General features: G+C 42.4%; 2 protein-coding genes across 3 annotated transcripts in view; one reads left to right on the forward strand and one right to left on the reverse strand.

Annotated features, from left to right (window-relative positions):
- Positions 1–27,665, forward strand: part of cdca7a (cell division cycle associated 7a) — a 238,982-nt gene that overhangs the window by 73,430 nt on the left and 137,887 nt on the right. The window lies entirely within an intron of this gene.
- Positions 17,487–27,284, reverse strand: sp3a (sp3a transcription factor). Of its 2 annotated transcripts, XM_080785072.1 has the most exons (7): positions 27,120–27,284; positions 26,682–26,779; positions 26,398–26,487; positions 23,620–24,784; positions 21,235–21,421; positions 20,534–20,730; positions 17,487–19,497 (listed from the first exon to the last, which is right to left on the reverse strand). In XM_080785072.1, the coding sequence occupies exons 1-7, from the start codon at positions 27,124–27,126 to the stop codon at positions 19,208–19,210; spliced, it is 2,034 nt and encodes a 677-aa protein (XP_080641198.1). In that variant the 5' UTR covers positions 27,127–27,284; the 3' UTR covers positions 17,487–19,207. The 2 variants fall into 2 exon arrangements, with proteins under 2 accessions (XP_080641198.1, XP_080641199.1); XM_080785073.1 differs by lacking the exon at positions 26,398–26,487.

Here is a 27,665-nt window from a genome sequence, read left to right on the forward strand (position 1 = left end):
TACTATAGCACGCCGTTTTTCATCATTTTTGAGGATTTGAAGAAAATTCAAAATTTCAAAAAAACATGGGTTATAGCCCATTGTTTTTGAATTTTTGAAAAAAATGTTATCCTCATTTTTCATCATTTTTGAACATGGGCTATAGCCCCTACCGTACGGCATACTATAGCACGCCGTTTTTCATCATTTTTGAGGATTTGAAGAAATTTCAAAATTTCAAAAAACATGGGTTATAGCCCATCGTTTTTTGAATTTTTGAAAAAAATGTTATCCTCATTTTTCATCATTTTTGAACATGGGCTATAGCCCCAACCGTACGGCATACTATAGCACGCAGTTTTTCATCATTTTTGAGGATTTGAAGAAAATTTAAAATTTCAAAAAACATGGGTTATAGCCCATCGTTTTTTGAATTTTTGAAAAAAATGTTATCCCTATTTTTCATCATTTTTGAACATGGGCTATAGCCCCTACCGTACGGCATACTATAGCACGCCGTTTTTCATCATTTTTGAGGATTTGAAGAAAATTCAAAATTTCAAAAAACATGGGTTATAGCCCATTGTTTTTGAATTTTTGAAAAAAATGTTATCCTCATTTTTCATCATTTTTGAACATGGGCTATAGCCCCTACCGTACGGCATACTATAGCACGCCGTTTTTCATCATTTTTGAGGATTTGAAGAAAATTCAAAATTTCAAAAAACATGGGTTATAGCCCATCGTTTTTTGAATTTTTGAAAAAAATGTTATCCTCATTTTTCATCATTTTTGAACATGGGCTATAGCCCCTACCGTACGGCATTTGTAAGTGTAAGGCTTAATTGGGTCGTCCACTCACAGTTAACAGTCTTTGTATTTAGTTTGTGCTTGAAATGTAGGCCTACTGTAATTCTGCAAACTGTTAATAAATATTTCAATCAATCAAAATTGACATTTCAACTATTGATCAGACGCTGTGCATTGACGACACCTAGTGGTCATTCATTTTAATTGCATGCATGCAGAGAAATCACAACATTGTGAGACGCACTGGGTCGTTGCCATGTTTTGCCACGGAAACCAGCGACCTGCCTTGTGTAAGTAAGTAAGTACATTTTATTTATAAAGCACCTTTCTTAACAATGTTACAAAGTGCTGTACAGTGACACAATAAAATCAATCATAATTAAAACAGGACAGTACAACAAGCAAATAAGAACAACATAATCAAGTCAAATAAAATCAGAAAAATGTTCCCGAAATAAAAACGTTTTCAGTGGACGAAGCCAGGCTTGATACGAGCAGACGTGGCAACGCGATCGAAACACAGGGGCAATCTCCCGTTGGCCGAGAGGTTGGAACTCACGGGCCAATGGGAGCCTGTGTCGTGTAATTTCTCCCTTTACACTGACTATAATTCTATCTATTTGAGACAGAAACGGCTAAGCAATACGGCAGGCTGTAGGCTGTAGTCAAAAGCACCGGACGAATGAAGGCAGGCAGAGAGTGTTCTGAAGTGTAGTGTAGAGTCGATCATTTTATTGCAACCGAGACCAAGACAGAGAGCTTCGCCATTGTCCCTGAGCCTGGAGCTCAGGGACTCCCTCGTACTGAACCGCTGCCGCGGCCAGTTTAAGACTCCCTAAACCTTGCATTTTACAGGACATATATACAGTGTTTTTGCATAGACACAGATATACGGAGGTGGAGACTGAAACTTTACATACCGGTATTCATCAACATATTGCCACTTGGTAAGCAAAGGTCTCTCCTGGATACAATAGAATGCTAAGTTCCCTATCACACCTGGCCAGGCCAAGCTACTTGACTAAGGCCCACGACACCTTGACTTTAAATATCAAAGACAGGCCTCTGCAGACACAGTGACTGCAGATAGTGACAGTTGACTTATTTAGCATGCCCTTAGCACAGTGACCAAATGTATAAGTCGGACATTTTAACATGGCTTATATATGAATATCATGAAATATAGATACCACACCTGCATGCTTTTGGGCGGCCAATAAGGGCAGGGGTAAAACAGAGAGAATTGTTCCGGATCCTTAACATCAACTAGCACAGAAAAGCTGTGTTGTCGTAACCAGCAGTTAGCTCAGTGTGATGAGTGTCTGTGTTTGTGATCCACAGGTCCAGGGTTCAAATCCCACATTATTCATGTGTCTCTGTGATGCTTTGCTTTGCACACTGACTTTCAGAAGGACAACTTTAAAGCAGCACAGAAATTCCCAATGATTGTGTGCCTCAGTGGACCAACGGATAAGTCAAATGATCCGTAGTATACCTAGTAGAAGTGTGCCGGTTCGAACCCCGACATACTCAAATCTTTACTGACACTTTGCATTCCACACTAACATCAACTAGCACAGAAAAGCTGTGTTGTAGTAACCAGCAGTTAGCTCAGTGTGATGAGTGGCTGTACTTAGTTGTGATCCACAGGTCCACGGTTCAAATCCCACATTATTCATGTGTCTCTGTGATGCTTTGCTTTGCACACTGACTTTCTTGAATAAAAAATAAAAACTCAAAAGCACCAGGAGACATCTGCTGAATGCCCCAAGGTGCCTTGGCTCAATGGTGTGGAGCGCTTGACCCAGTTGCCAGCTTCAGACAGTTGGCCGGTTCAAGTCCCATGTCATGACATCAAGGTGCTGGGAAGGACCATCGGGAGACGGTGCTCTCTCCCCCTGTTTCCTGAAAAGTAACGGTTGGGGGTTATGCCGTACGATATAGGCTATAGCCCACCGTCCAAAATGGTGAGAAACGAGGATATTTTTTCTCTTCAAAATTTCAAAAAACATGGGCTATAACCCATCGTTTTTTTTTTTTCATTTATTCCGCAATTTCCGCAAATTGCGGAAATTGCGGAAATTGTGATTGCGGAAATTGCGGAAATGGTAATTGCGGAAATTGCGAAATTGCGGAAATTGCGAAATTGCGGAAATGGAAATTGCGGAAATTGCGGAAATGGAAATTGCGGGAATTGCGGAAATTGCGGAAATGGAAATTGAAATTGTGGAAATTGCGGAAATGGAAATTGTGGAAATTGCGGAAATGGAAATTGTGGAAATGGAAATTGCGGAAATGGAAATTGCGGAAATGGAAATTGCAGAAATTGCGGAATAAATGAAAAAAAAACGATGGGTTATAGCCCATGTTTTTTGAAATTTTGAAAAAAACAGTTATCCTCGTTTCTCATCATTTTGGACCGTGGGCTATAGCCTATATCGTACGGCATAACCCCCAACCGTTACTTTTCAGGAAACAGGGGGAGAGAGCACCGTCTCCCGATGGTCCTTCCCAGCACCTTGATGTCATGACATGGGACTTGAACCGGCCAACTGTCTGAAGCTGGCAACTGGGTCAAGCGCTCCACACCATTGAGCCAAGGCACCTTGGGGCATTCAGCAGATGTCTCCTGGTGCTTTTGAGTTTTTATTTTTTATTCTAGCCTTGAAAAGTTCAAATTACTGCAGCATTGAGCTGTAGGAGGAACTCCCGATGGTCCTCCAGCACCTTGATGTCATGACATGGGACTTGAACCGGCCAACTGACTGTAGCAGAGACAACGGGCCAAGCGCTCCACACCATTACGCCATGGCACCTTTGGGCATTCAGCAGATGTCTCCGGGTGCTTTTGAGTTTTTATTTTTTATTCTAGCCTTGAAAAGTTCAAATTACTGCAGCATTGAGCTGTAGGAGGAACTCCCGATGGTCCTCCAGCACCTTGATGTCATGACATGGGACTTGAACCGGCCAACTGACTGTAGCAGAGGCATCGGGCCAAGCGCTCCACACCATTACGCCACGGCACCTTTGGGCATTCAGCAGATGTCTCCGGGTGCTTTTGAGTTTCTATTTTTTATTCTAGCCTTGAAAAGTTCAAATTACTGCAGCATTGAGCTGTAGGAGGAACAGGCCTTGAACATGGAATGTCTGTACTGAAACCCTGATGATTAGACCACTGCACCATCAGTCAGACACTATCAGGCAAAGTCTCCTGGTAATTTTGAAGTGATCTTTTGTCCGTTAGCCTTCAGTTAGTAAAGTTTAAATAACACAGCATCATATTAATCAGATCTTTCTTAGCGCTGTTGAGGTCTTCTTTTGTATGATAGTGTAACAGCCGGGAATCGAACCCTGGTCTCCCACGTGGAAAGCCAACATCTTAACCACTACTACAATTAGAGTTATCCTCGTTTCTCATCATTTTGGACCATGGGCTATAGCCCATATCGTACGGCATACTATAGCACGCCGTTTTTCATCATTTTAGAGGATTTGAAAAAAATGAAAATATAAAAAAACGATGGGTTATAGCCCATGTTTTTTGAAATTTTGAAAAAAAAAGTTATCCTCGTTTCTCATCATTTTGGACCATGGGCTATAGCCCATATCGTACGGCATACTATAGCGCGCCGTTTTTCATCATTTTTGATGATTTGACAAAAATGAAAAAATGAAAAAAACGATGGGTTATATCCCATGTTTTTTGAAATTTTGAAATAAAAACTTAACTTAAACCCCCAATGCATTCTCTACTCAACTCAACTCAACTCAACTTTATTTATAAAGCACATTTAAAACAACCATAGCTGCCACAAAGTGCTGTACAGTACATAGGTAAAACAGTAAGTAAACGCATAGACTAAAAACACAGAAAACAAAGACAACCCACAAAACAAAACACAAAACAAGGGAAGGAGGGTGGGGGAGGCTCGTTCAGGAAACTCTATGGCAATAGCACAAACTTTGGCATGCTACTAGTCCTACATACTTAAACCTACCAACCCCATTCTAGCCTACTTAGGTTCATCTTACGGTGGACATGTTTGCCTGAAAAGGAATCTTTGAAAGGTGTCATAGTTTTAGAAATATAGTGCTTTCAAATTTGAGACATTTAACATGGGGCTCAATGGCAGCTTTATAGGCACTCAAAAATCACATTCACCTAGAAACTCCATTCACACTTTTTATTATTCGGCTTACTGTGGAGACACATGCTGGAAGTTTTTACTTTGAAATGTTTTGTAGTTTCTGAGTTATTTAAGTGTTTCAATTTCCGCAATTTCCGCAATTTCCGCAATTCCACAATTCCGCAATTTGCAATTTCCTCAATTTCCGCAATTCGCAATTTCCGCAATTTCCGTAATTTGCAATTTCCGCAATTTCCACAAATTTCAATTTCCGCAATTTGCAATTTCCGCAATTTCGCAATTTCCGCAAACTTAAAAGGCAGTGAACCCTTGTGCTAATTTCTTCAACGAGCTTCCTTGTTTAGCACTGTCCACTTGGCTTGTACTAATCGCAACCAGTCCAAACAGTACCTCCTCGTTCACAGCGTGTGCTGTGTAGCTTTGTCTTCTAGGTGTTCTGTCGACGTCAAGGAGCCTTCACCATCGTAGTGTAGTGTTCTACTGTGCCGCCCATCCATCGCACGAGACTCAGAGTTCTTTTTTACTGCTGTTTATTAACACCACTGTGCTGTAAAACACCGTAGAACTGACGTACAAAACGTCAGTTGTGTGCGCTGAACCTGCACACTCATGCACTATCCATTCCATGCACATTAGTCGCCTATATTTACTACAGTAGACTATGCCTACACGCTGGCCCCAGTGTGTGTGTGTGTGTGTGTGTGTGTGTGTGTGTGTGTGTGTGTGTGTGTGTGTGTGTGCCCCTCCACCCTCCCCCATGGCGCTGGCGCTGTGGAATGTCCATCTAAAAAGGAACAGTGAACCTCACGACGGCCATTTACACAAAGCACGCCAATTGTTGCAGCCTACACAGATCTATTCAGGCCCATTCAATTAATCAATCACTACATTAGTTGCCTGTTCAATCTATCATCTTTTGTTTTACTGCCCATTATATGAAGCATTAACACATGTATTATTTTGTAAAATGACAACCATCTGTGCAGACTTTTTCTGGTTGGAGGACTATGAAAAACTGGAATTATGTTTTAGGAAAGGTACTTTTGCTTTGGCAGACTTTTTATGCAGGGCGTGGGAAATAAGGCAGAATGTTTTGTTTGTGTAAAAAAAAAAAAGGGAATATCAACAAAACATATCTGTTTATTGTACACAATGCAATATTGAATGCAATGATATGGTGTGTCCTGTAAGCCCATGTGGGCTGGGCGCCTTTGGTGCATGACACAAAAATAAAGAAATCTATCTATCTATCTATTCAGGCCCATTCAATTAATCTATCACTACATTAGTTGCCTGTTCAAAACTAAACTACACTTTATGAAATCATTGTTGCAGCCTACACACATATATTCAGGCCCATTCAGAACACATTTCCCAAATCTCAGTGATTTATCCACACATCGCTCTCTGTGTGTGTGTGTGTGTGTGTGTGTGTGTGTGTGTGTGTGTGTGTGTGTGTGTGTGTGTGTGTGTGTGTGTGTGTGTCGCGTCGCCCTCCAGCTGCAATTGCGAGTGTGCGCTGTGTGCACACTACTGAGTTTAAAAACACAGCTGAAACATGAAGTGGAGTCTGTCAACTCCCGCAATTTCCTTCTTCCCATATTGCGCTGCAACGACACTGGGATGAGCCTTCCGAAGGGGGGCGAAATTCTAGTTCAGATAATACATAAACCTTCACAAACAAATACAATACTGACCACTTTGCCTGCTTGCACATGAATGGGGGGGGGGGGGGGGGTCGACTTGGATCCTTCAGTCTTTTCTCTTCTTTTCTCTATTTTACTTTACTTCATTTCTGCATGCTATAGTATGCCGTCCGAGACGAAAAATTAGGATTTGGGCTATAGTCCATGGAGTCGGAGTAATGTAGGACTATGTAGGATCGAGTGCTATCCAGTCATAAAGGCCCAATCAGATCCCAGTTCAAACCCATATAGGAAAACACATTGTTCTGAAATAAAATGGCCCATTTGGATACCACCTAAGTGTTATGACTCGAGTGTGGTGTGACCCAAAAGCACAGCAAGGAGAGGCACAGCATGAGTAAAGCCCACCCGGGCGGGTTTTTATTCACAAACACGGGGGGTTGAAAGGAGGTGCAGGGTCCGTAGGTTGCTCCACAGAGCTCGGGTCCCGGAAACACTGGAGGGGAGAAGAGAAGGTCGAGTCAATGGCAGGTTCACAGAGTAAAGGGAATAGCACAGTAACGGCGTGACGTTTAACTGTCTAACACTAAAACACTGAGAGCCTAAATCTAGCTGTCTAACATTACCAACCGTAGACTGGTGAAGAACTGGCGCCGAGCTGCAGACAGGCCTGGCTCTTGTAGGCTCATCAGGTGATTGCCGACGACATCCAGGTGAGGAGGTTGTAACAGGGAGAGAGGTGCTGTGGAGTGCTCTGGAGTCCTCTGGTGGCGCTGAAGTGCCCAGAACACCCACAGCACATGGATGTAGAGGTGATGGAGAGCGAACCGTAACAGGACCCCCCCTCCAGGAGTCGCCACATGGCGACTGGCAGAGAACGTCGGGGTGAGCCCGACGCCGTGGAGGGACCTGGGCAGGAGGACATTCAGCCTGGGTGGAGGTCGGGGCGGACTGAAGGCAACAGACCTGGCAGGCGGCGCTCCAGCTGAGAATACGCCCAGAACTCCAGCAGACATGGGGGGTGTGAAGCTCCAGCCATGGTCTGCCCAGGATGAGTGGAGTGCCCGGGGAGTGAATAATGTAGGGGCAGATGCTCTCCACATGGTTCCCAGAGACAGTGAGGGTGATAGGATGAGCCCGGTGTGTGATAGGGCCCATGGGATGACCATTCAGAGCGGAGGCAGGCAGGGACCTCTTGAGAGGAGACACGGGGAGGCCCACCCTCCGAGCATACTGGAGGTCAATAAAGCTCTCATCGGCCCCGGAGTCGATGAGAGCAGGAATGGTGAGTGTCTGTCCCTGCCAGGCGAGAGTGACAGGGAATTTGGCAACACTGGTGCTGGGCTGGGAAGTTGTAGTGAGACAGCTTACCCGAAAACCCCGAGTAGGCGAAACTACTACCCCTGGTGACCGGGAAGTGGACACCTTGGAGAGCAGAATAGGACAGGAGCGAACACCGTGCGCTGAGCTGGCACAATACATACAGAGTCTATGTTCTCGGCGGTGCTCACGCTCAGCTGGAGATAAGCGACCCCTGGAAGTCACGTGGATTCGGCCCAGCTGCATGGAGTCCTCCTCGCAAGTGAGATTGGAGGGGGCAGATGGAACTTGCTCGGGCCGAGTGAGACTGGTGTGGGCGGGGGGAGACGGCTTGACAGCAGCGTGATACTGGGAAGCCCTCTCACGCTTACGTGCACGGCGTCGTTCGTCAATGGAAATGGACAGAGAGATGAGTTCGGTCAGAGTGGGGGGTCTCTCTCTCTCGGCCAGGGCATCCCTCGTAGCCTCACTCAAACCCCGGATGAACGCGCTGCGGAGTGCAGGCTCGTTCCAGTCACAGCGGGCGGCGAGGATGCGAAACTCAGTGGCATAATCTGCTACTGAGCTATAGCCCTGGTGGAGGGCAGAGAGAGCTGTGTCGGCGTCATGCCCTGGGACGTCATGGTCAAACACAGCCTTAAACTCTAACACAAAGTCTCTGTAGATCTGCATGTACGTGGCTGAACCCTCAAGGCTTGCATAAATCCATCGGCGCGCCCTTCCGGTGGTTAAGTTAGTAATGTAAGCTATGCGGGCGGGGTCAGTGGAATACATGCTGGGCTGCAGATCAAACACGTACTCACATTGCATGAGGAACTCCCTGCATAGGGAGAAAGTACCGTCAAAGGTGGCCGGGGCAGTGAGGTAGGGCTCCCGGCTGGGAAACGGAGCGTGCGCTGCCAGTGCAGGGGCCGTGTCAGGCACTTGTGCCGTCTGGATAGGAGGGCCGGTGAGATGCGCGTTGAGCGCGGCGACCTGGTCAGCTAGATCCTTTACCAGCGATGTGAGTTGTTTAACCTGAGTGTGTTGTTGAGCGGCTTGGGACTGCTGAAGATCCGAAACATCCCGGAGATCCTGCTGTAAACTTAAAACGGCGGCGGATGCCTCCGACAGCAGGCGGGAGTGGTGCTCCAAAACCTGTCCCTGAGCCTGGAGAGCTGGCTGCTCTCTTTCCATGCTGGCTGGGTCAAATTGGCCAGTTCTTGCTGTTATGACTCGAGTGTGGTGTGACCCAAAAGCACAGCAAGGAGAGGCACAGCATGAGTAAAGCCCACCCGGGCGGGTTTTTATTCACAAACACGGGGGGTTGAAAGGAGGTGCAGGGTCCGTAGGTTGCTCCACAGAGCTCGGGTCCCGGAAACACTGGAGGGGAGAAGAGAAGGTCGAGTCAATGGCAGGTTCACAGAGTAAAGGGAATAGCACAGTAACGGCGTGACGTTTAACTGTCTAACACTAAAACACTGAGAGCCTAAATCTAGCTGTCTAACATTACCAACCGTAGACTGGTGAAGAACTGGCGCCGAGCTGCAGACAGGCCTGGCTCTTGTAGGCTCATCAGGTGATTGCCGACGACATCCAGGTGAGGAGGTTGTAACAGGGAGAGAGGTGCTGTGGAGTGCTCTGGAGTCCTCTGGTGGCGCTGAAGTGCCCAGAACACCCACAGCACATGGATGTAGAGGTGATGGAGAGCGAACCGTAACACTAAGACCAATTTAGAAACCCACGTAAGCCCATATGGGCTAACATGGGTGGGACCTTTGTGAAAACTGGGGGCCCAGATGGGTTAGCTCAGGTGTTCCCAAACTTTTTTGGACCAGGTACCCCTTTTGGGGTAGATATTTTTCCAGGTACCCCCTCATCCTCGCAACACGGATAACAATATATTTACAACCACAAGCAGTGTTTCCTGCAGGAAAAAGCTTTGGCATGGTGCTGGGCACAGGCCGCAATTTTGATTAATTAATTAATTTGATTCATTAATTAATAAGATTAATACATTAAGATTAATTTGTATTATTACTCTTGTATTGCTATTGGAGACACTGAGGGGACACTGGGGGACACTGGGCAGGCACTGAGGAGGCACTGGGGAGACACTGGGGAGGCACTCAGGGGCACACTGGGGAGGCACTGGGAAGGCACTCGGGGGGCACACTGGGGAGGCACTCAGGGGGACACTGGGGAGGCACTCAGGCGGACACTGTCTAAATGTATACGTCTAAATGTATACGTCTAAATGTGTACGTCTAAATGTAGACGTCTAAATGTAGACGTCTAAATGTGTACGTCTTCTCTTATGGGGGTCCCTGGCATATCTTTTCAAATGGGGGTCCACGGGCTAAGTAGTGTCAATTTGGGGGTCCTTGACATGAAAAAGTTTGGGAACCACTGCTTTAAGTCAGAGACTTGGTGCATTTATAGTTAGATAGAAGATAGATAACTTGGATCATGATGCAACTCCAAATCTAGGCCACACCCATTCCTAGATTTTGTGCCATTTTCGTCAAAACACATTTTGTCCAACATTCACACAAATTGGTATACATAGTCATGTAATAAACATGAATCTTTCACATTTTTAGGCAAAGCCTTCCAAAGTTTGCGTGAGAGGCTCAGTTTACAAACTAATACCAAAAATTATTGCACGTTGAGGGACCTGTAAAGATTGCCAGAGCCGGGTGGGTTTGGCAAAAGGGCCTTTCTGTATGGAGTTTGCCTGTTCCCCCCATGTCCCCTAGGGTTGGAGGTACTCTCACAAACACTTCCTGCATGGCTGATGGATGGGAAAGGAACTGGTTGGTATAACACGTTCCTTCCACGTCCTACCGGGGAAACTCCCCCCTGTCAGGTGATAAAAAGCGGCCTGCTCACTCCTCATGCTTTGAAGGAAGCATGAGCTCAGTTCCGGGCTCTCCCCAGGTTGGCAGAGGGAGAGTAGTGCCCAGGATTACAATTTAGGCAATTTGAATTAGCACCGGGTGAAAAATGGGCTATAAAATCTTGGGATAAAAATCTTAGGTTTATTCACCAAATTAGGTACACGTAATCTTGTGACAATGAGCATCAAACAGGGTTTTGATACTCCATACTCTTTACGAAACGTCCCATCAATCCCAAAGTTGAACTGCATATCGTAGACACACTATTTCCCTTGCCCTGCAGCTTCGTTGTGTCTTGCCAGCTGCAACTCGTGACTGGACAATGGGGTCAGGGGATCTTAGTATAATCTGATCGACATTAGGATTTGACTTTAAAGTTTGTTCAGTTTTTTGATGTTTGTTTCAATATATTGGTTCATTTTTCAAATGTTCTAGCCCACAAAATAAATCAGGACAATGCTCCAATTTCCGAGACTTCTCTCCTGCTGTGCGTCGCTTCTGATGCTGCTGCTGTCTCCCTGCCTCGCTTGCTGCTAACCTGCTGCTCATGAAGTTTTTACAAATCCCGCCGCCTCCCCAACATCCACCTGTAGGCTCTGTTTCTAGATCCCCCTGCATGGGGTCTTATTCATTCCCTGTATTATAACTTAACATGGGGTCTTATTCATTCCCTGGCTTATAACTTAACTAAAATGTTAATATTACAGGGAATGAATGGGGACAGAGCCCAGTTCAGCCTGACAACTCTTAGAATTAATTTAGAATATATTAAGTATACATTCTAAATTCATTCATTCAGAGTTGTCTGACTGAACTTAGATTCTTAGACTAAGAATCCACTGAGCAGAATCCTACAACCTATACTTTTGGAACTCCTGTTTGCTAGTCTGTAGCTCAGAGAATATGCCCTGTTAAAGGTTACCTTACTGCTTCAAAATGGAGGCATTAACAGTCTTGTCTTCATGTAGACTACCTTTAGCCAGTGTTGGGGAAGTTACTTTGAAAGCGTAGCTTGTAAAGCTACAAGTAGCTCACCATGGCAGTAGCTTGATCAAGCTACATAGCTACCCCTGGAGAAATGTAGCTTGTAAAGCTACAGCTACATGGAAAAAGTAGCTCAGCTACTTTTTATTTTTCAGCGTTAAATTGAGAATGTACATGCGGTGCATATGAAACAAAATATAATAACCTACAAAAAAGTCACATGCCACGATGCCAGCTGAAATATGCCTCTCAACGGTTTTGTTTAAAAAAAATTAAAAAAATAAAGACTTAGAGACTTACACAAATAAAAGAGGATCTGTTGAGGATACTGTGTGTTATACATGGCATTTGATCGTCAATGTTAACACATCTTAACTGTAAAAAAAAGAGACCCTTGTATAATGAGATAACTACACCTACATTATAACTAAACAACTGTTACATGATGACATTTGATCGTCAACATTTGAAGACCCCTGTTCTAGACAGATTTTCCCCCATTAAAGAAAGGATAAAACAATTAGAGGCATAGCTGTTGGCTTGTCAAGAGCTGACATGCCCTCAAAGCAATCAGAAAAAGGAACAGTCCTTGATTTTTCAAAGGGGGTTCTAGTACAAGAATTAACACAGCAACCAATGGTCAAAATGAATATATTTATTTCATGTTATTGCCCAAAATTGTAGCTTGTAACTTGAGTAGCTAAGCTACCAAAAATGACCCAAAAAGTAGCTGAGCTACTTGACGAGGTACACCAATATGAATGTAGCTAAGCTACCACAAGCTACAGCAAAATGTAGCTAAGCTACGTAGCTCAGCTACATGTAGCTTAATACTCCCCAACACTGCCTTTAGCGTGCATACTAAAGAGCGCAAATGTTCTACCAACGTGAAATATTGCTTTAAGTGCGTGTATGGTTTACTGTGGGAACGTTGGAGGTAGTGGTAATGATGACAGCTCTAACTCAGTGCAGGTGCAGTAAAGCATGGCAGGTTGGTCAATTGCCCAGAACCCATTACTTCTCCCCAGAGACCAACCTTCTAATGTGCTTGGTATCTTCTGTAAAGGAACGACCTATTGTCAACATAGATTTTCTCTTACTCTTGACAAGATCACAGGGGAAGATAAATCCATGTTAAATGTCCTAGAGTTTACAAACATGGCCCATTCTGAGGGAAGAGGATCTTCGCTTCAGTTTCATTACAGACTGGTTTCATTCTTCAGTGAATACAAACTTTTATTTTAATTGTATTTACAGCATTGTCATAATTCAATTTCAAGTTTATTTTTTTCTTTCTCCACCATGCCTTTTGTATGTATGATAGAATTCTAGCATATAGCAGATAGAAGCCAGCCAGCCAGCCAGCCAGCCAGCCAGCCAGCCTTTTCAAACAGAGTATAAGCATGTACTGGAGATGAGGATGGAATGACCTTGAGAGGCAGACCCATTTATGTGCCCGTATTATCTTCAGACGGTCTCTGTTTGACCACTATTCACCAGATGCATTTTATCCGACACTTGTAACAATAGTGTAAATGGGACGAAAATTGAGCTCACCTTAAAGGCGGACTTCAGTCCTCTTGAAGGCTGAAAGCTGTGGGTGCAGAGCCCAGTGCCCAGCAGCAGCTCACTGAGACGTGTGTAATCAGAGACAGTCCAGCACAGATTACAGTCTTCAATCAGTCAGGGACGAAAATGATATGTACATCATTGTCTCTGCTGCACATCCGAGGCACCGTCAGCCTGCATGCATATTACCTGTGTCAAAGCTGCCAGGGGCATGACGAGAGAAACTGAGAGCCATCACTGAGATGCCATTCAGCAGGGTGGGGGGCGTGGGGTGGGGGTGCACAAGCTCACCTTCTCAGAATGCAGCCGGCTTCAGTCGCCATGGGGACTCCGCTGTTACATCTGGGATGGACAGCATTTAATGTACATTTTGAAATACAAAACTGTTCCTTTCATACATGAAATCATTTTTAAATGCTGAATAACATTGAACGCTGACAAAACACACCGGACGTTGAGTAGTTCAGAGGAAGAGCCAGAACCCCATCCCAGATCCCACAATAACATGTACAGTGGCTGGAGGAAGGGTGCAAATTTGTAATCATTTCAGACATGAAACTCAATAGGACGTTATGATAGAAAAGATAACATATTCATTGAGTTGATTAAAAGGGGTAAATAGATCATATAAAAACATTTAGAAATTTAAATTGGTTATGAACTCCATTAGTCTGCAAGACACATACTCAATAACTGGACAAAAATGACTGATATAACAGAATCTCAAATAAGTAACAAGACCCACAACCCCCACAGAAAAGTGAGGCAAACCAGCAACACACACACACACACACACACACACACACACACACACACACACACACACACACACACACACACACACACACACACACACACACACACACACACACACACACACACACACACACACACACACACACACACACATTTTCCTATTCAGTCTGCATTTTTCAACAGTCCTTTCACCTCAGATAAATACTGATGGCAAATAATGAAAACATAACATACTGGCCTTTTCTGTCAGGTTTGCATAATAGCCCCCCTTCCCATGTATCTATTCACCTTGAGAAATCTGGCCCTAAATGCAATGTTAACACAGGTACACTAGGCCTAGTTTTATAGCTCACAAATTCTCTTCTCTTTGCTGGTCCTGCTGGGAATCCAGAGGGAGGTCACTAAATTGTCTCTGGAATAAAAAAAAGGCACTGACCTTCTGTTAAATTGGTCACATTCAGAAGACAGGGAATATCAGGTTATTGAGTCGATCCATGCTGTGATTCCTTGCCTGGGGAAAACGATCTGCTCCATTGTCTGCCTTTTGCAGTTGATCAAGGGCAAGAGTGTATCTGGACTGTAAAAACAAAACAAGATACTTTTATATAGTTACACAGTCAATTCCTCAGTTCCTCACTTAAACCATTTCAAATAGACCTATAGTGAAAATAGCAGATTTACAAGCTCACAATGCATTGCAAACTTGAGGATCTTCTATTTTAGAAAAAACAAAGGTAAAAATTAATAATAATAACAATTTGACATATAATTGCATTTGTACACTCTTATTTACAAATGCATGAATTAAAATGTTTTGCTATGTAGTTTTAGATAGTAAATGAAGCACTTAAAATCTTATGAATTGAGCACAGTATTTTGACAAAGAATATACCGGTAGTATATTGTAAGCAGATGCAGAGCCACAACAATTCCTAGCACTGTAGCTTCCGTTCCAGTTGATGATTCCTTGAGAAAAGCAAATAGTAATAGTAGTCATTTTGCAAAATGACAGGCATATCCTTGAACAAGGGGGCATTGTTAAAATTAGGCAAGGAAGCACCCACCCCTCTTGCTGAAGTATGCTTTATCTTTGGGGCAGAATAATGAATTATCTCCCTATGGTTAAGAAGCATAATCCCTATGGTATTTTAGAATTCTATCATACATACAGTGGGGTAATGTTATTACATTATTATAGGGGGTGTGTCCTTCTGCTTCTATATTTATGTTTTGCACGTGAATTGAAATAGGAATAGTTGAGCGCCATGTACAATCACAGCTATTCAAACTGAACTAGAAGAGGAACCTAAAGCTATTTTGTATTATGCAAAGCAGCAAATAACTTCAAGTAGAACCACTGACTACTAGGCTATTTGAAATTATACAAATCACAATACTTAACTGAACACAATAATGAATGGCAAATTGGCAATTCACCATTGCTTAAAAGGTGTTGCTTTTACTCTTGCATATTTCACCAAAAAGTCTGTTCCAATCTCTAGTTGCAGTTTGTTTGACTAATTTCTTTCATGAAATACATCCCATATTATATTCAAATCGAATCAATAATCAGGATCCAGTTGTGTTGGCAGCCCTTGGCTACATATATGAAGGGGGTAAATGCACACAGTTGAAGATAAGTGGGCTCGGACAAAGTTGTTTTACATAAAAGCTTTTAAAACAAACAAAGCCGGGGCAGTTAAGGAGCTGTGGCCAGTGGGCCTGAGCTGGGCTCAGTCAGTATGCACGTGGTTTTGTTTTCTTTGAGCTGCAGGACTGGTGCTCTTTGACTGGTCACGCTCCCTTCTGGTATAGGCCTGATTCTGAAGCACAAGCACGTAACTCTAGCTCTGCCTCTCACATCAGTGGCCAAGCATCTGCAGATCCTCAATCTACCATAGATTTACCCACACGGCCGTTCAAATAACAATATTCAGGGACAGAATGACTCAATTCTATTTCTATTCCAGACTATTCTGATTCTATAACATTCTTTAGATTTATTTTCAAATATAGACTAAAGGCTACCTTGTAGTACCTTCACTACCTTGGCATTTTTGTTGTCTAGCCTACTGCCTACAGTAGTGTAGCCCACGATTGGGTTGTCCCAGAGGTCTGCTGCATATCATAGATTTCATTCCTGCAGGGGAGCTGCGCAAAGATTATTACAATATTCAGATTACCGAGCAGGGGAAATTATAATTTGACTAATTAACATACAAGTAAATGATGATACCGTTAACACATTTCATTAACTCAAACTGTCATTCTATGTTCCTGGTGCACTTGATATTGCATTACAATGAATTGAATTAATTAAATTATGCAAATTAAAGGTTTGACAAAATGGATGAGACCTTTTAACTTTATAGACCATATTTTCGGACTCGATTTCAGCAAATGAAGAAAAATTCAAAAAAGCATGTGCTTTTTCACTACGATTTAGCAGGTAAAGGCTTTCATACAGTATAGCTTTAATTTATATTCTATAGTAATAAGACCAGTGGCTGGGGTGTAATGCCAAAAGATGTTAATTCTAGTGAGATGCATTTGTTTGACAGTCGAAGATATATATCTCAATAGTCATGTTATATTGCATTGATCCAAGTTAACAGTTAGGCTAATGGTAAATAATTATTAAGCAATTATTTGAGAACTGATTATGACAAAAACAATAGAAATGCTTATATGGAGTGCATGAAGTGGTGTCTTGCCCAGTAGACAAGACAACACTTACAAGTGGACATTTCCTTATTAATATGCAAGTTAATGGTAAAAAGATCCACTGACTTGGATGGTGCCAAAGAATACAAAGAAAGAATAACTGAGGCTGCAGAATATAGCCATGACAATTGTGTATGACATTTAACTCATTAATCAATAAGCCCTTAAGTACGTCCTCATATGACAAATAGCAAAACTAGCCAATCTACAAGCTCACAATCCACCAGGTAAGGACGCATTGTGAGTTTGTAGATGTGTCATTTTTCTTGGCATCAGTGACCTTTAAATGACATCATCACATGGGAGGGTCAAAGGGTCAAGCATGTGCTGTATCTCTCCCAGCTGCCTTGGTTGTAGTGACATCTACTGGACCACTAACTCAGACTGCCAGCAAGTTAGTAATTTTACTGATTACGTTTCTGCAATAATATACTTTGTCAATATATTTAAAACCCATCTATCAAACAAAAATAATCTTCAAACCTGACAGTCACATCTGAGTCTTCCAATTCTTCCAGTTTTTTGTTTTAAGTATAAAAAAAAAATGACTTGGCTCATGTCTATGTTTAGTCATTTTAGTATGAAATGTAAAGCTGCCCTCAAAAAGTGGACATTGTACAACCTTCATGCACGACCTAATAAATTAAAAAATCTAAACCGAACGGAAAGTCAACTGTTACAGAAGAGTTTATATTGACAAAATTATACAGAAGTTTGATCAACTGAATTTTGAATAAAGGAGGCCAACATGTACTACACGTGTGAGGCTGTGTAATAATAAACACAATTGAATGTCTTACTAAAACCACACAACACAAACCTACAGATCTTCTGAGGAGAACCTCATGTCACCATGTGAAGACAAAAAAAAAAAAAAATCACAGGAAACATTGAGCATTGAAACATTCCAGTAAATACACTGCTCAGTGTATACAGAGACAAGATATATTAACACAACAGAAAAACCTAAAATACAATCTTATAAATTCAAAGAAATAACAAAAGACAAAGAAAAGAAAACATACATGTACTGACAGGCATCGATGACACAATTTTGTAGAGACGTGTACAAAACATTTCATACAAAAAAAGAAAGTGATGAGCAGTGCTGTTACAAAAGAAAACGGAGACAAAAAGAGTACCGCTTTGAGCAATACATTGACACCAATTCACCTGGACTGATTGGGCAAGGTATAGCACTGATATAAGTCCTACCAGGCCATTACATTAAGGTGATAGGGGGTTCAAAAAAAGACATGGTCAGATTACATGGTGACAGCATAATTTACCTTAGCTTTTGGTCCGTCAAATAGCATCACTTTAAAACACCCTGCACAACGGCCCTCACAGCTACAGGGGAGAATTACTCTGGTATTCACTGTCCAATCATACAGTACTGTATGACCAAGTCACCCTGAGATTGTAGTTGAATTTGGCAATTACCTCCAAAACATGGCTTTTGAGTCTTTCTGTTACAACACATTGTTTTGAATTAATAATTCAGGAAAACAAAAAATAAAAAAGATTGTTTGAATTACACATGAAATAGCCATTTTAAGGAGGTTTCTTTTAAATATCACAAAACCAGTTCCTATGCAAAGCCTACTATAAATAGCTGTTCAGTCAAAATATAGGATATGCAAATAATGCATATCACTTGAACTGTATAGGTTTCAGAGAGACTATAATATAAAAAAAAACATAATTACATTGATTGTAATTTCCATCTGGAGAATTATAATACATGAGCAACTTAAAGGAGGGGCTTGCTAGTTGGGGCAAGCAGAATGACTACAAAAAAAGGACACAATGACAAAAGTATCATAAAAGCATAATATAAAAAGTGAACAAGAATAGATTTGCATGAAGACACACATGGACGTAAGCAAAACCATATCCACAGTTCAATATAATCAGGTCTCAGGAATCAGGAACAGACCTTTCTAACAAAGAACATGTTAGAAATTGCTCAATTGTGTACCATAAAAAAGACAAAGGAAAATCATGAAACATTATTAACAAATAAGTAGCTTTGAAACTAACGGCATCCTATGTTTCCAACAACATATTGTACAAAATAAGGCATTTCCTTGTGTGTGTGTGTGTGTGTGTGTGTGTGTGTGTGTGTGTGTGTGTGTGTGTGTGCGTACTTGCGTGCGTGTGTGTGTGCGTGTGCGCGTGCTGCAACCGCATATTTGTCTCTTGCTGACCCCACCCAACCCACTACCTCCATCGATAAAAAGACTATTTAGGGACATGGATTGACTATTTCTTGTGTTAAAATATATATATAATATATATTTCTTCGTAGCATGACTAAAAACAAAACAAGGAACAAGTCGGGTGTGGAGTACATGAGAGGTTGTAAGAAGTTTATAAAGTGTGTGGAGAATCACTCCATTACTTCGCTGGCTGCTACGGTGACAAGCTGGAGAGGAATCTCAGCGTTGGCCAGGATGTCCTGGGCGTGGCTGGAGCCCTGCTGGATGTTAGTGAGGATGAGTGTGGTACCTCCCGCCGTGGTGATGATACTGTCCGAGGACCCCGCAGACTCCATCGAGGCGACCACAGCACCGCCAGAGTTCACGCCTTTTTTGTTCTGATGCGTTTTAATGTGCTTCGCCAGGTGGTCACTCCGCATGAACCGCTTGGAACATTCCGGGCAGACAAACTTCTTCTCCCCTGCCAAGGACGGAAAGATAGAAAACAGAGTTGGGGCAGAGATACAGAAATTGATCTTTGACGAGTTTGAAGTGGACCCACCGCTATTTTTCTATGTCTATCTTTTTCAAATATTAGGTGGTTGGTAAAAAAAAAAGAAAGGAACATAAAGTGCGACTGCAAGTTGAGCTTGTATTATGAATAAAAGTAATACTAAAGGTCCGTAGTCTTGATTATGATTTTCACGTCAGATAATTAACCCGTTACAGCATAGAATTACTATGAAGGCCACTCTCTGATCAACATCGTCATTGATTGTAATACATGGGCCAACTGGAAAAAAGACCCAAAAAAAATCAACTTGGTTAGTACAATGTAACAGGTAATTGTTAATATTTAAGCCTTTGAGGATAATGAAATGCTACTGTAGTCTGTATTGACTGATTACTCTCTTTCAGCCAATAAAGCGATCACATATACACAATTTAGACAATTAGCTGACATCTTTATCCAGAGCGACTAACAAAGTGCATGATTTGAGTAAATGGCATGGGGAAAAACACACACATGCACAGCAGATGTGTTTGTGTGTGCCTCACATTTGGCTTATGACTGTTTTTAAGTTAGTCTTTGCCCAGTGTTAAGTAAACGAACCATTGATTGTTATTTTATTTATTTGGATGGATATTTTAAAAGCCAATACTCTATTATTAAGAATGCATATTACATAAATAGAAAGATATTATAGTGGACAGATTTGGCAGATAAGGACACATATTTCAACATACTGATCAACCTTAAAACAGCATGCTTTCAAAGTTTGCATAAGTACACTGCTTTTGCGTTTCATTGAACCCTGGGCAAGATAAACCAGACAAACATCCATTACCGAACGTTTTAACAGGTAAGCCAAGATAACCTCTGTTATTTCATGCTCAAACCACATTTGCAGGCCGCACCATTAAAACATTCCCCATGCACAGTTGAGGTGTTTGACATCACTGCAGATTCCGACATGCAGCGCTATACGGGAGTGATAAAAAAAGAAGCACTGCACCTGTGTGTGTTCTCCTGTGCCTCTGAAGTTCATCGCTGCGTGTGAATCTCTTCCCACAGAACATCCAGCTGCAGACGAACGGCCGCTCCCCAGAGTGCCAGCGCAGGTGTGCTCGCAGGTGGGATGTCTTTCCGTACACCTTCCCACAACCAGCGATGTGGCAGATGTGTTGCTTCTTCTTCCCCATGCTGGACCCTCTGAGAAACACAGACACATCTCTGTGTATGCCCGCGCAGGAGTGTACAGCGTCTTGCACACTGTTTCCCAAATAGTGGGCCGGGGACACATTTTTGTGGATCCCTTTATTTTTTGTTCCCTACATTTTATTATTATTATTTCAAAACACATTCCCCAAAAAAGCAAAGGGTTTCATGAACAAGAATCAATGTCAATGATTCTTTTCAGTAATTTCATGAAGAAGAAAGAAATAAGAAAAATCTAAGAAATTCCATAAATTAGAAAACTAGTAATGTTTAAGAAGTAGTGAAAATGGATGATCTACAAGTTGTGTGCTTGTCTGCTATTTTCACTAATTTGGGTCCCGGGCAAACATCCAATCTCTCTTTTGGATCACAGGCTAAAATGTTGGGAACCACTGGTGTAGAGAGTCGAGTGTCTTGCAGAGCTGCGGTGTGTAAACTCACCTCCCCCCAGACTCTTTGTGTCTTAGTGTCTTGCAGAGCTGCGGTGTGTAAACTCACCTCCCCCCAGACTCTTTGCAGTTGGGGCAAGTGCACGCCACTCGCCTCAGCCTCTTGCCCTCCTGGCCCAGCTGGTCATCATCTTCCACCAGCCTCACTCGTAGGTGCGAAAGATCACTTTCGTTCAGGGTAGAGTCTGTCCCCAGCTGCCAGTCCTCAGAGTCTGGCTCTTGCTTTATCTGGATGTCTGGGAGCCAAAGCAGAGGAATCAATTATTGGATCAATATCAATAAAAGCTCTGATAATAACATGCCAAATTGCCCACAAAATGCACACTGTGAAAAGTGCTTCCCACCATTCCTGGTGGGAAAGGTACAGAATTCAGACAGTCTCTCAGTAGACTATGGACAACTTGATGCAAAGAAAAATCAACAGTTGTTGAGAATTAAATATAATGAATTAATTACTTATGTAATAGATTGAGGAGGTTTCAAGAAACTTAGAAGGTACGTGTTCTGTAGCGTTTTGCACACAATCAACAGGCAATGATTGTACCACTGGCAACAGTACCCTATATTATGTACAAACAAGTTTGGCCTTCCTCTAGTCTAAGGGCTAGGCCATGTTGTGTAGATCTCTAGACAAGATGATCAGCTGGATGGAAGGATAAACAGCTCACCTAGCCGCTAGCCCCCTGGAGTTTAGACAGTGACTTAGCTGTAGACGTAATAGGGTATACACACAGCGTATATCCTTTCTACGTCCGAGCATAGACATGGTAACGCCCCGCCTGCCTCTGATTGGCCTACCGACACTGCCGGCCTTACCAGAGTTTCCTCCGAGGTGGACGATACATGCAGGATAGTCTGCTGCGAGGTTACTCCGTCGTGGGAAATAAATAAATAATACTAGTACGAGAATGACAGCTTGGCACGCGCGACAGTAACTTTTTACTGTAGAAGAGTATGAAGAAGAATATTATTTATTCCGTTGGCCTGTTTATTTGTATACATGTGTAAACTAATTTTTGTATTGTAAAAAGGTCTCTTTTCCCTTGATGTTAATCTTTTTTTAGTGTAACAGTATTAGTTTACTATAATTAGCTTAACACCTTGATCTTTATCTTTTTTAGTATAATAGTATTAGTTTACTAGAATTAGATTCTCAAACCGTTTAATTTCAAGGACCCCCAAATGACAGTGTACACTCTCAAGAATTACACACCCATACTGGACCATTTGGAACCCCCACTCAAGGACACTTTTTGAGACCTACTGGTGTAGCAGTGTTTCCAGAGAGCAAACATGCACAATAGCAGCAGCAGCACCCTGACTCTGACCAGAGCCTTAACACTTATGATGCTAAAGACGTGTCCACACGTCCTCTCAAATAAAACCGCAGGGGGTGTCAGATGTATGGACACGTCTTAAGGTCTTTATCGATATAAAACGGGATCACTGAAATTCTTCTTTTTTTTAAGTGGCCGTTGCTAGGCAACGTCTGGCTCCGTGCTCCCATAGACGTTTTGCTGCGTACGCAGCCATTCACATACTTGTTTATGGACCGACAAACTTCCTTATTTGCTCTGAGTCTGAATCTACTCTACGCTGCCTCTGCTCCCTTTATAGTCATGTCATCAAGACGGGTCTGTTTGATTCCTCATATTCCACCCTAATTGGCTAAGATTTCCTTTTAAAGTTTTCAGGAGTGGCCCGTTCGTACAAAATGCTGAAAATCATGAATACAGCGTCCAAGTGCATTGAAACTGTGCACTCATATTCCCACTAGTCTAAGGAGGAAATGCCACTTGACATTTTTCAAATCAGCCTCATGGTGGCGCTCAACAGGCCAAGTCACGTCTTTACATATAACTGCACCAATCTGCATAAAACTTTGTATGCACACTCCCTACAGGCCAAGGAAGAATGTCTAGCCTGCATTTTTCTAGTCTAGTCTTTTTTAGTCTTTAAGATTTTATCAAAATCTGATAGTAGTTGGTACACATGATCTTCAAAGTCATGTAATCAAGCCGGATCTGTCATTTATAATGTATGCCAGCCATTAATTCACAACACAACATGCATTCATCATAATAACATTACTAAGCATTATGAATATACTGTTACGTCACAAACGATCCTATTGAGGGGCACTTTTTCTAGTTAGTATTATAATTTATCTGTAACACAGAAGGAAGTAGGGAAGTGGCCCGGAAGTAGAAAGATTATTCTGTGTGCATAGAGCCTATTGTAGGCTAAAAGTGCTGGTTCATCTGCCAAGCTTTCTGCCTATTCAACATTTGTTGGAAATGTAGGGAAGAGGTTTACTTGATCTGTTTGAGACTTAACAAATGTCCACCGGTCGTGAACAATAATACAGCACATTGGTCCTCACAGCCTGAAAGTGAAGCTGTCTCCTATTTTTGATAGCAAAGAGTTTCTGTACCTGCGATACTGTTCATGTCGACCTCATGCTGTGCCAGCGAGTTGATGGTCACCGTTTGCAGGTTGGGGATGCCGGTCGGGTTGGAACCCAAGGACAGGGTCTGGATCGGAGCCAGGGTTATCTGTTGGGGTGGCGTGGTGGGCAGTTGGAGATTCTGCAGGTTTTGCACGCCTTGCACCTGGAAGGTTTGCCACTGGATCTGGCCCGACGGTGTGACCGTCTGGGCCTGAATGATAAAGGTCCCCGGGTTAATCAGCTGGACGTTCTGCATACTCTGACCACCCGACGTCAACGTTTGGACAATCTGTCCATTACTGGACTGGACCGGCACCTGCTGCAGCTGGATAATGGACTGGCCTGAAGACACCTGTATGTGCTGGACCTGGTTCTGATGGATGTAGCTTTCCTGTAGACTTGAGTCCATGGATGGCATCGAAGTGTCTTGCGTCAGCAAACCCGACCCGTTTGTTGAATCAGGCAGCTGAGAGGACGTTGGCACATATATTTCTTGATTTGCATTTGAGTCATTTACAGTTAGTGTCGGTGCATCGCCTGTCTTCTCCATGCTCTCAGAGCTGGTCATAATTAGTTGGCCATCAGCGTTGACCCCTGTTGCTATAGTCTGAGCACCAGACAGGCCAAGGGAGTCCAAATCCACACTATTAATGGGAACAAAAGTAATGTTCCCCGGCAAACCCACAGGCACATTAGTGACAACCTGGCCTTGGTTGTTGTAGGTGGAGCTGCCAATAGTTTGTGATATGAGGTTCTGGTTGTTGGTAAGGATGTCTGCAGCTGATGCCACACTTATGCTCTGGCTGCCATCGGGCAAGATCTGGATCTGCCCTGTGGCATCCTGACTCAGAGCAGCCCCTTCCATTGTGGACGTGGAGAAGCTCAGCTGACCATCAGCTGTCTGAATCTGAGGAATCACTTGGTACTGAATGTTAGGCACTGTGTTGGCAGAGGAGCCATCTGTTCCTGATGTCACAAAGATTGGCTGAGACTGGAGGTTCTGGAAAGGAAGAAGATACTGTCCGTTTGATGTTAATATCCCCTGACTCTGGATATGTATCATCCCAGAATCATCGTTTGCTGCCGTGGTGGGAGATAGCACCTCCCATCTATCGGTCCCAGTAAGCTGTATAGATGTGAGATCTGTCGTCTGAGGAAGAAAAGAGGAAGCTTTCGTTAAAGAAATGCCTGTCAAATTCAAGCAATTTTCAACCATTTGTCCCACCTGCCTATATGATCCTCGTTTTACCATCCTCTAACCATCCTTGAATTTGCAACGAGCCCAATGTGTTCATGTTTTGTGCTTTAAACTAATTCTGTACTTAATGTGACTACTCAAGTTAATGTAGGAGTAAAATAATATTTCTGCCTCTAAGGAGATATATCAAGCTGAAATAATCAAATGTAACTACCAAGAATGTTCATCAGGACATGAACAAAAGGCAGTTTTGTACAGAAATAAAGAATTAATGCTTTTTTCTCAGGTATCATATCTGTCAGCTGAAATATAGTCAATTTCTGTTTTTAGTTAGCCATTTAAATGGTTTCATATGCGCAATTTATAAATGTCAGTGTCAGTGAAATTGAATGGAATTCCTGTGCATGTTAACCTGGGGTCAGACTAAGAGACCCCCTCGTTTGAAAGGTTTTATGGTGTGGTGAGATGGATTGTGAAATTTGAGAATATCATTCTATTAGGGTGGATACTTTATATAAGTGCATATAATGAATGAAAACAGTGATTTACTGATAAACAAAGACCCACCTTTATATTGTTCATAACTACAGCTCTGTCATTACATGTATCACTTACAGTCGAGAGTGCGCACTGATTTCATGTCATAAAAAACATTTCTTTGACAATTATACTGTTCCACAACTGTTGATTTACATCAACCATCAATGTCAACAATGTATTCGAATAACAGATAACAAATAACAGATTTCTTGCACATTCTTTGGGGACTTACAGTACGAGTAGGATTTTGTTGCATGTAATTAGGGATGTACCGATCAGATATTTTGGCTGACATCGATATCCAATATAATGAATTGCTGTTATGGCCGATAACCAATATAACCGATATGATCTCATTCTGTTTTAAAAATGTATAATAATTTTGTCCATTCTGAAAAAAGGCTTATAAACACTGAATTAAAAAAAAAGCAATGCCTCTTTCTAAAACTAGGGATGCACCGTTATTGAAATGTTGGCCCATATGATCCCAACATAAACAGCTTTAATGTAGTCTTTTTTTATTTAAAAAATGTTCCACTTCCAACTTGTTGACTCTTTTGAAAGCTTCCCCAGAAAACAATGATAGAATTTGTAGCCTGCATCTCATCACAAAAGGCTTTTCCCCCCCAACATAATTATTATAAAATAAAATGCTAAAACCGATATCGATCCGATACGATACTGCAGTTTAAGGCCAATAACGGCCGATACTGATGTGAAGAACGATTAATTGTCCATCCCTATCAATAATGTAAACCTATATTATTTTTGCTATTTAATTCACTTACACCATCATCAATCACTTGCATTTCCATCAACTCAAATATCACATTAGTATGAAAAGGAAAATATGTTACATTCTTAGGCATTTGTGTGTAGACACTGCAGTAAAGCACAAGCCACAAAAAAAAAGTTACAAACCACTTTTGTTAATATTGTTCCTATAGTTCCGCCTCCACTATTTTGATTATTAAAGACATTTATATTGTGGCTTATTAGCATATCTAGCAGAGGTGGTGACTTACCACATCAGCACCTCTATCCACCTCTGATGATGGTGACCCGACCTGGCTGCAGGTGGTTGCTAGCAGGTCAAGCGGTGACGGCTGAGTGTCCTACTCACACACAATGGGCGGGTTTAAAGGGAAGAAAGTGGGTGGCCGTTAGTCCAGGCCACAGAGGAAGTTAGATTTATCGCTAGTAGCTAGGAAAGTTTGAAACGTGTGAACTTCACGAAGCACTCTCACTCACAGTGACTCACTTCAAACAGCAGAGATGCACAGTGGTTAGCCCGTAAATATAAAGTTACCTGATTGTTTCTTCCATTGTCTTGTTGTAGAAAGTCGCTATGACTGCTATCCACGTCCAAGGCAGCCATTTCCTCCGGTTTCACTGGCTGTTCTGGCGCTGTGAAAAAGGAAAACACAGTAGAAAAGCAATGCTACACGTTAGCTAAACAAACCAGATGCTCCAATAACGTTGCAACGTTTCAATTTAGGTGAATATTTTAATCCAGCTTTCAATGTCACGGTAGCTTTGAGTGACTGCCCTCACAGAAAAAAGACTGATGTAATGATAACGATAGGTAAGCTGACTGCTGCATTTTATTTTAGCTTGGTTGCTAAGCTAAGACGCTTAGCTGATGCTAACTGGATATCCTTCACTGCTAGTAACCACCAACGAGAACTTAGCGTAGGGCGCTTACGTTAGCTCACGTTGCTTAAGGAATAAAATGGATATTACATACCAGTCATGGCGTGACTTCTTTTTTATTCGGAAAAGGTGTATAATCACATGTCACCAGACATGATCGGCAAGTTCTATTGATTGTAGGCGCGCAGCAATATGTGATAACTGTCAATATTATTTCTATTTTGATTGACGGGCAGTAGGAAACACAAAGGGTTGGGCCTCCAGTGTAGACCGAGACATTTTGCGTCACATACAGGAAGTCCCGCCGTTCTTCACAAACGTGATTGGCTAGCGCTGTTATGAACTGTGGTGTTATTTGTCAGTTAACACGCCAGTCATTTCGGTCAAATTAATTTCCTGTTTATTTATGACGCGCCTGTTTTGCTTTTGGCCATGTCCAGAGTGCTGCTGCGAGTGAGAGAGAGACCGATTGTACAATCATCAGCAGGGTTTAATGTTTCTAATGAGTTGTAGAGAGGCTACTCACTCACAAAGCTATTTTCATAATAGCTTTAAACGTTGCATTGTTTAACAGTGGTTCCCAAACTTTTTCATGTCAAGGACTCCCAAATTGACACTAATTAGCCCACGGACCCCATTT

The sequence above is a fragment of the Protomyctophum bolini genome (genome assembly GCF_963924005.1).
Source record: "Protomyctophum bolini genome assembly, chromosome: 16".
Classification (NCBI taxonomy): domain Eukaryota; kingdom Metazoa; phylum Chordata; class Actinopteri; order Myctophiformes; family Myctophidae; genus Protomyctophum; species Protomyctophum bolini.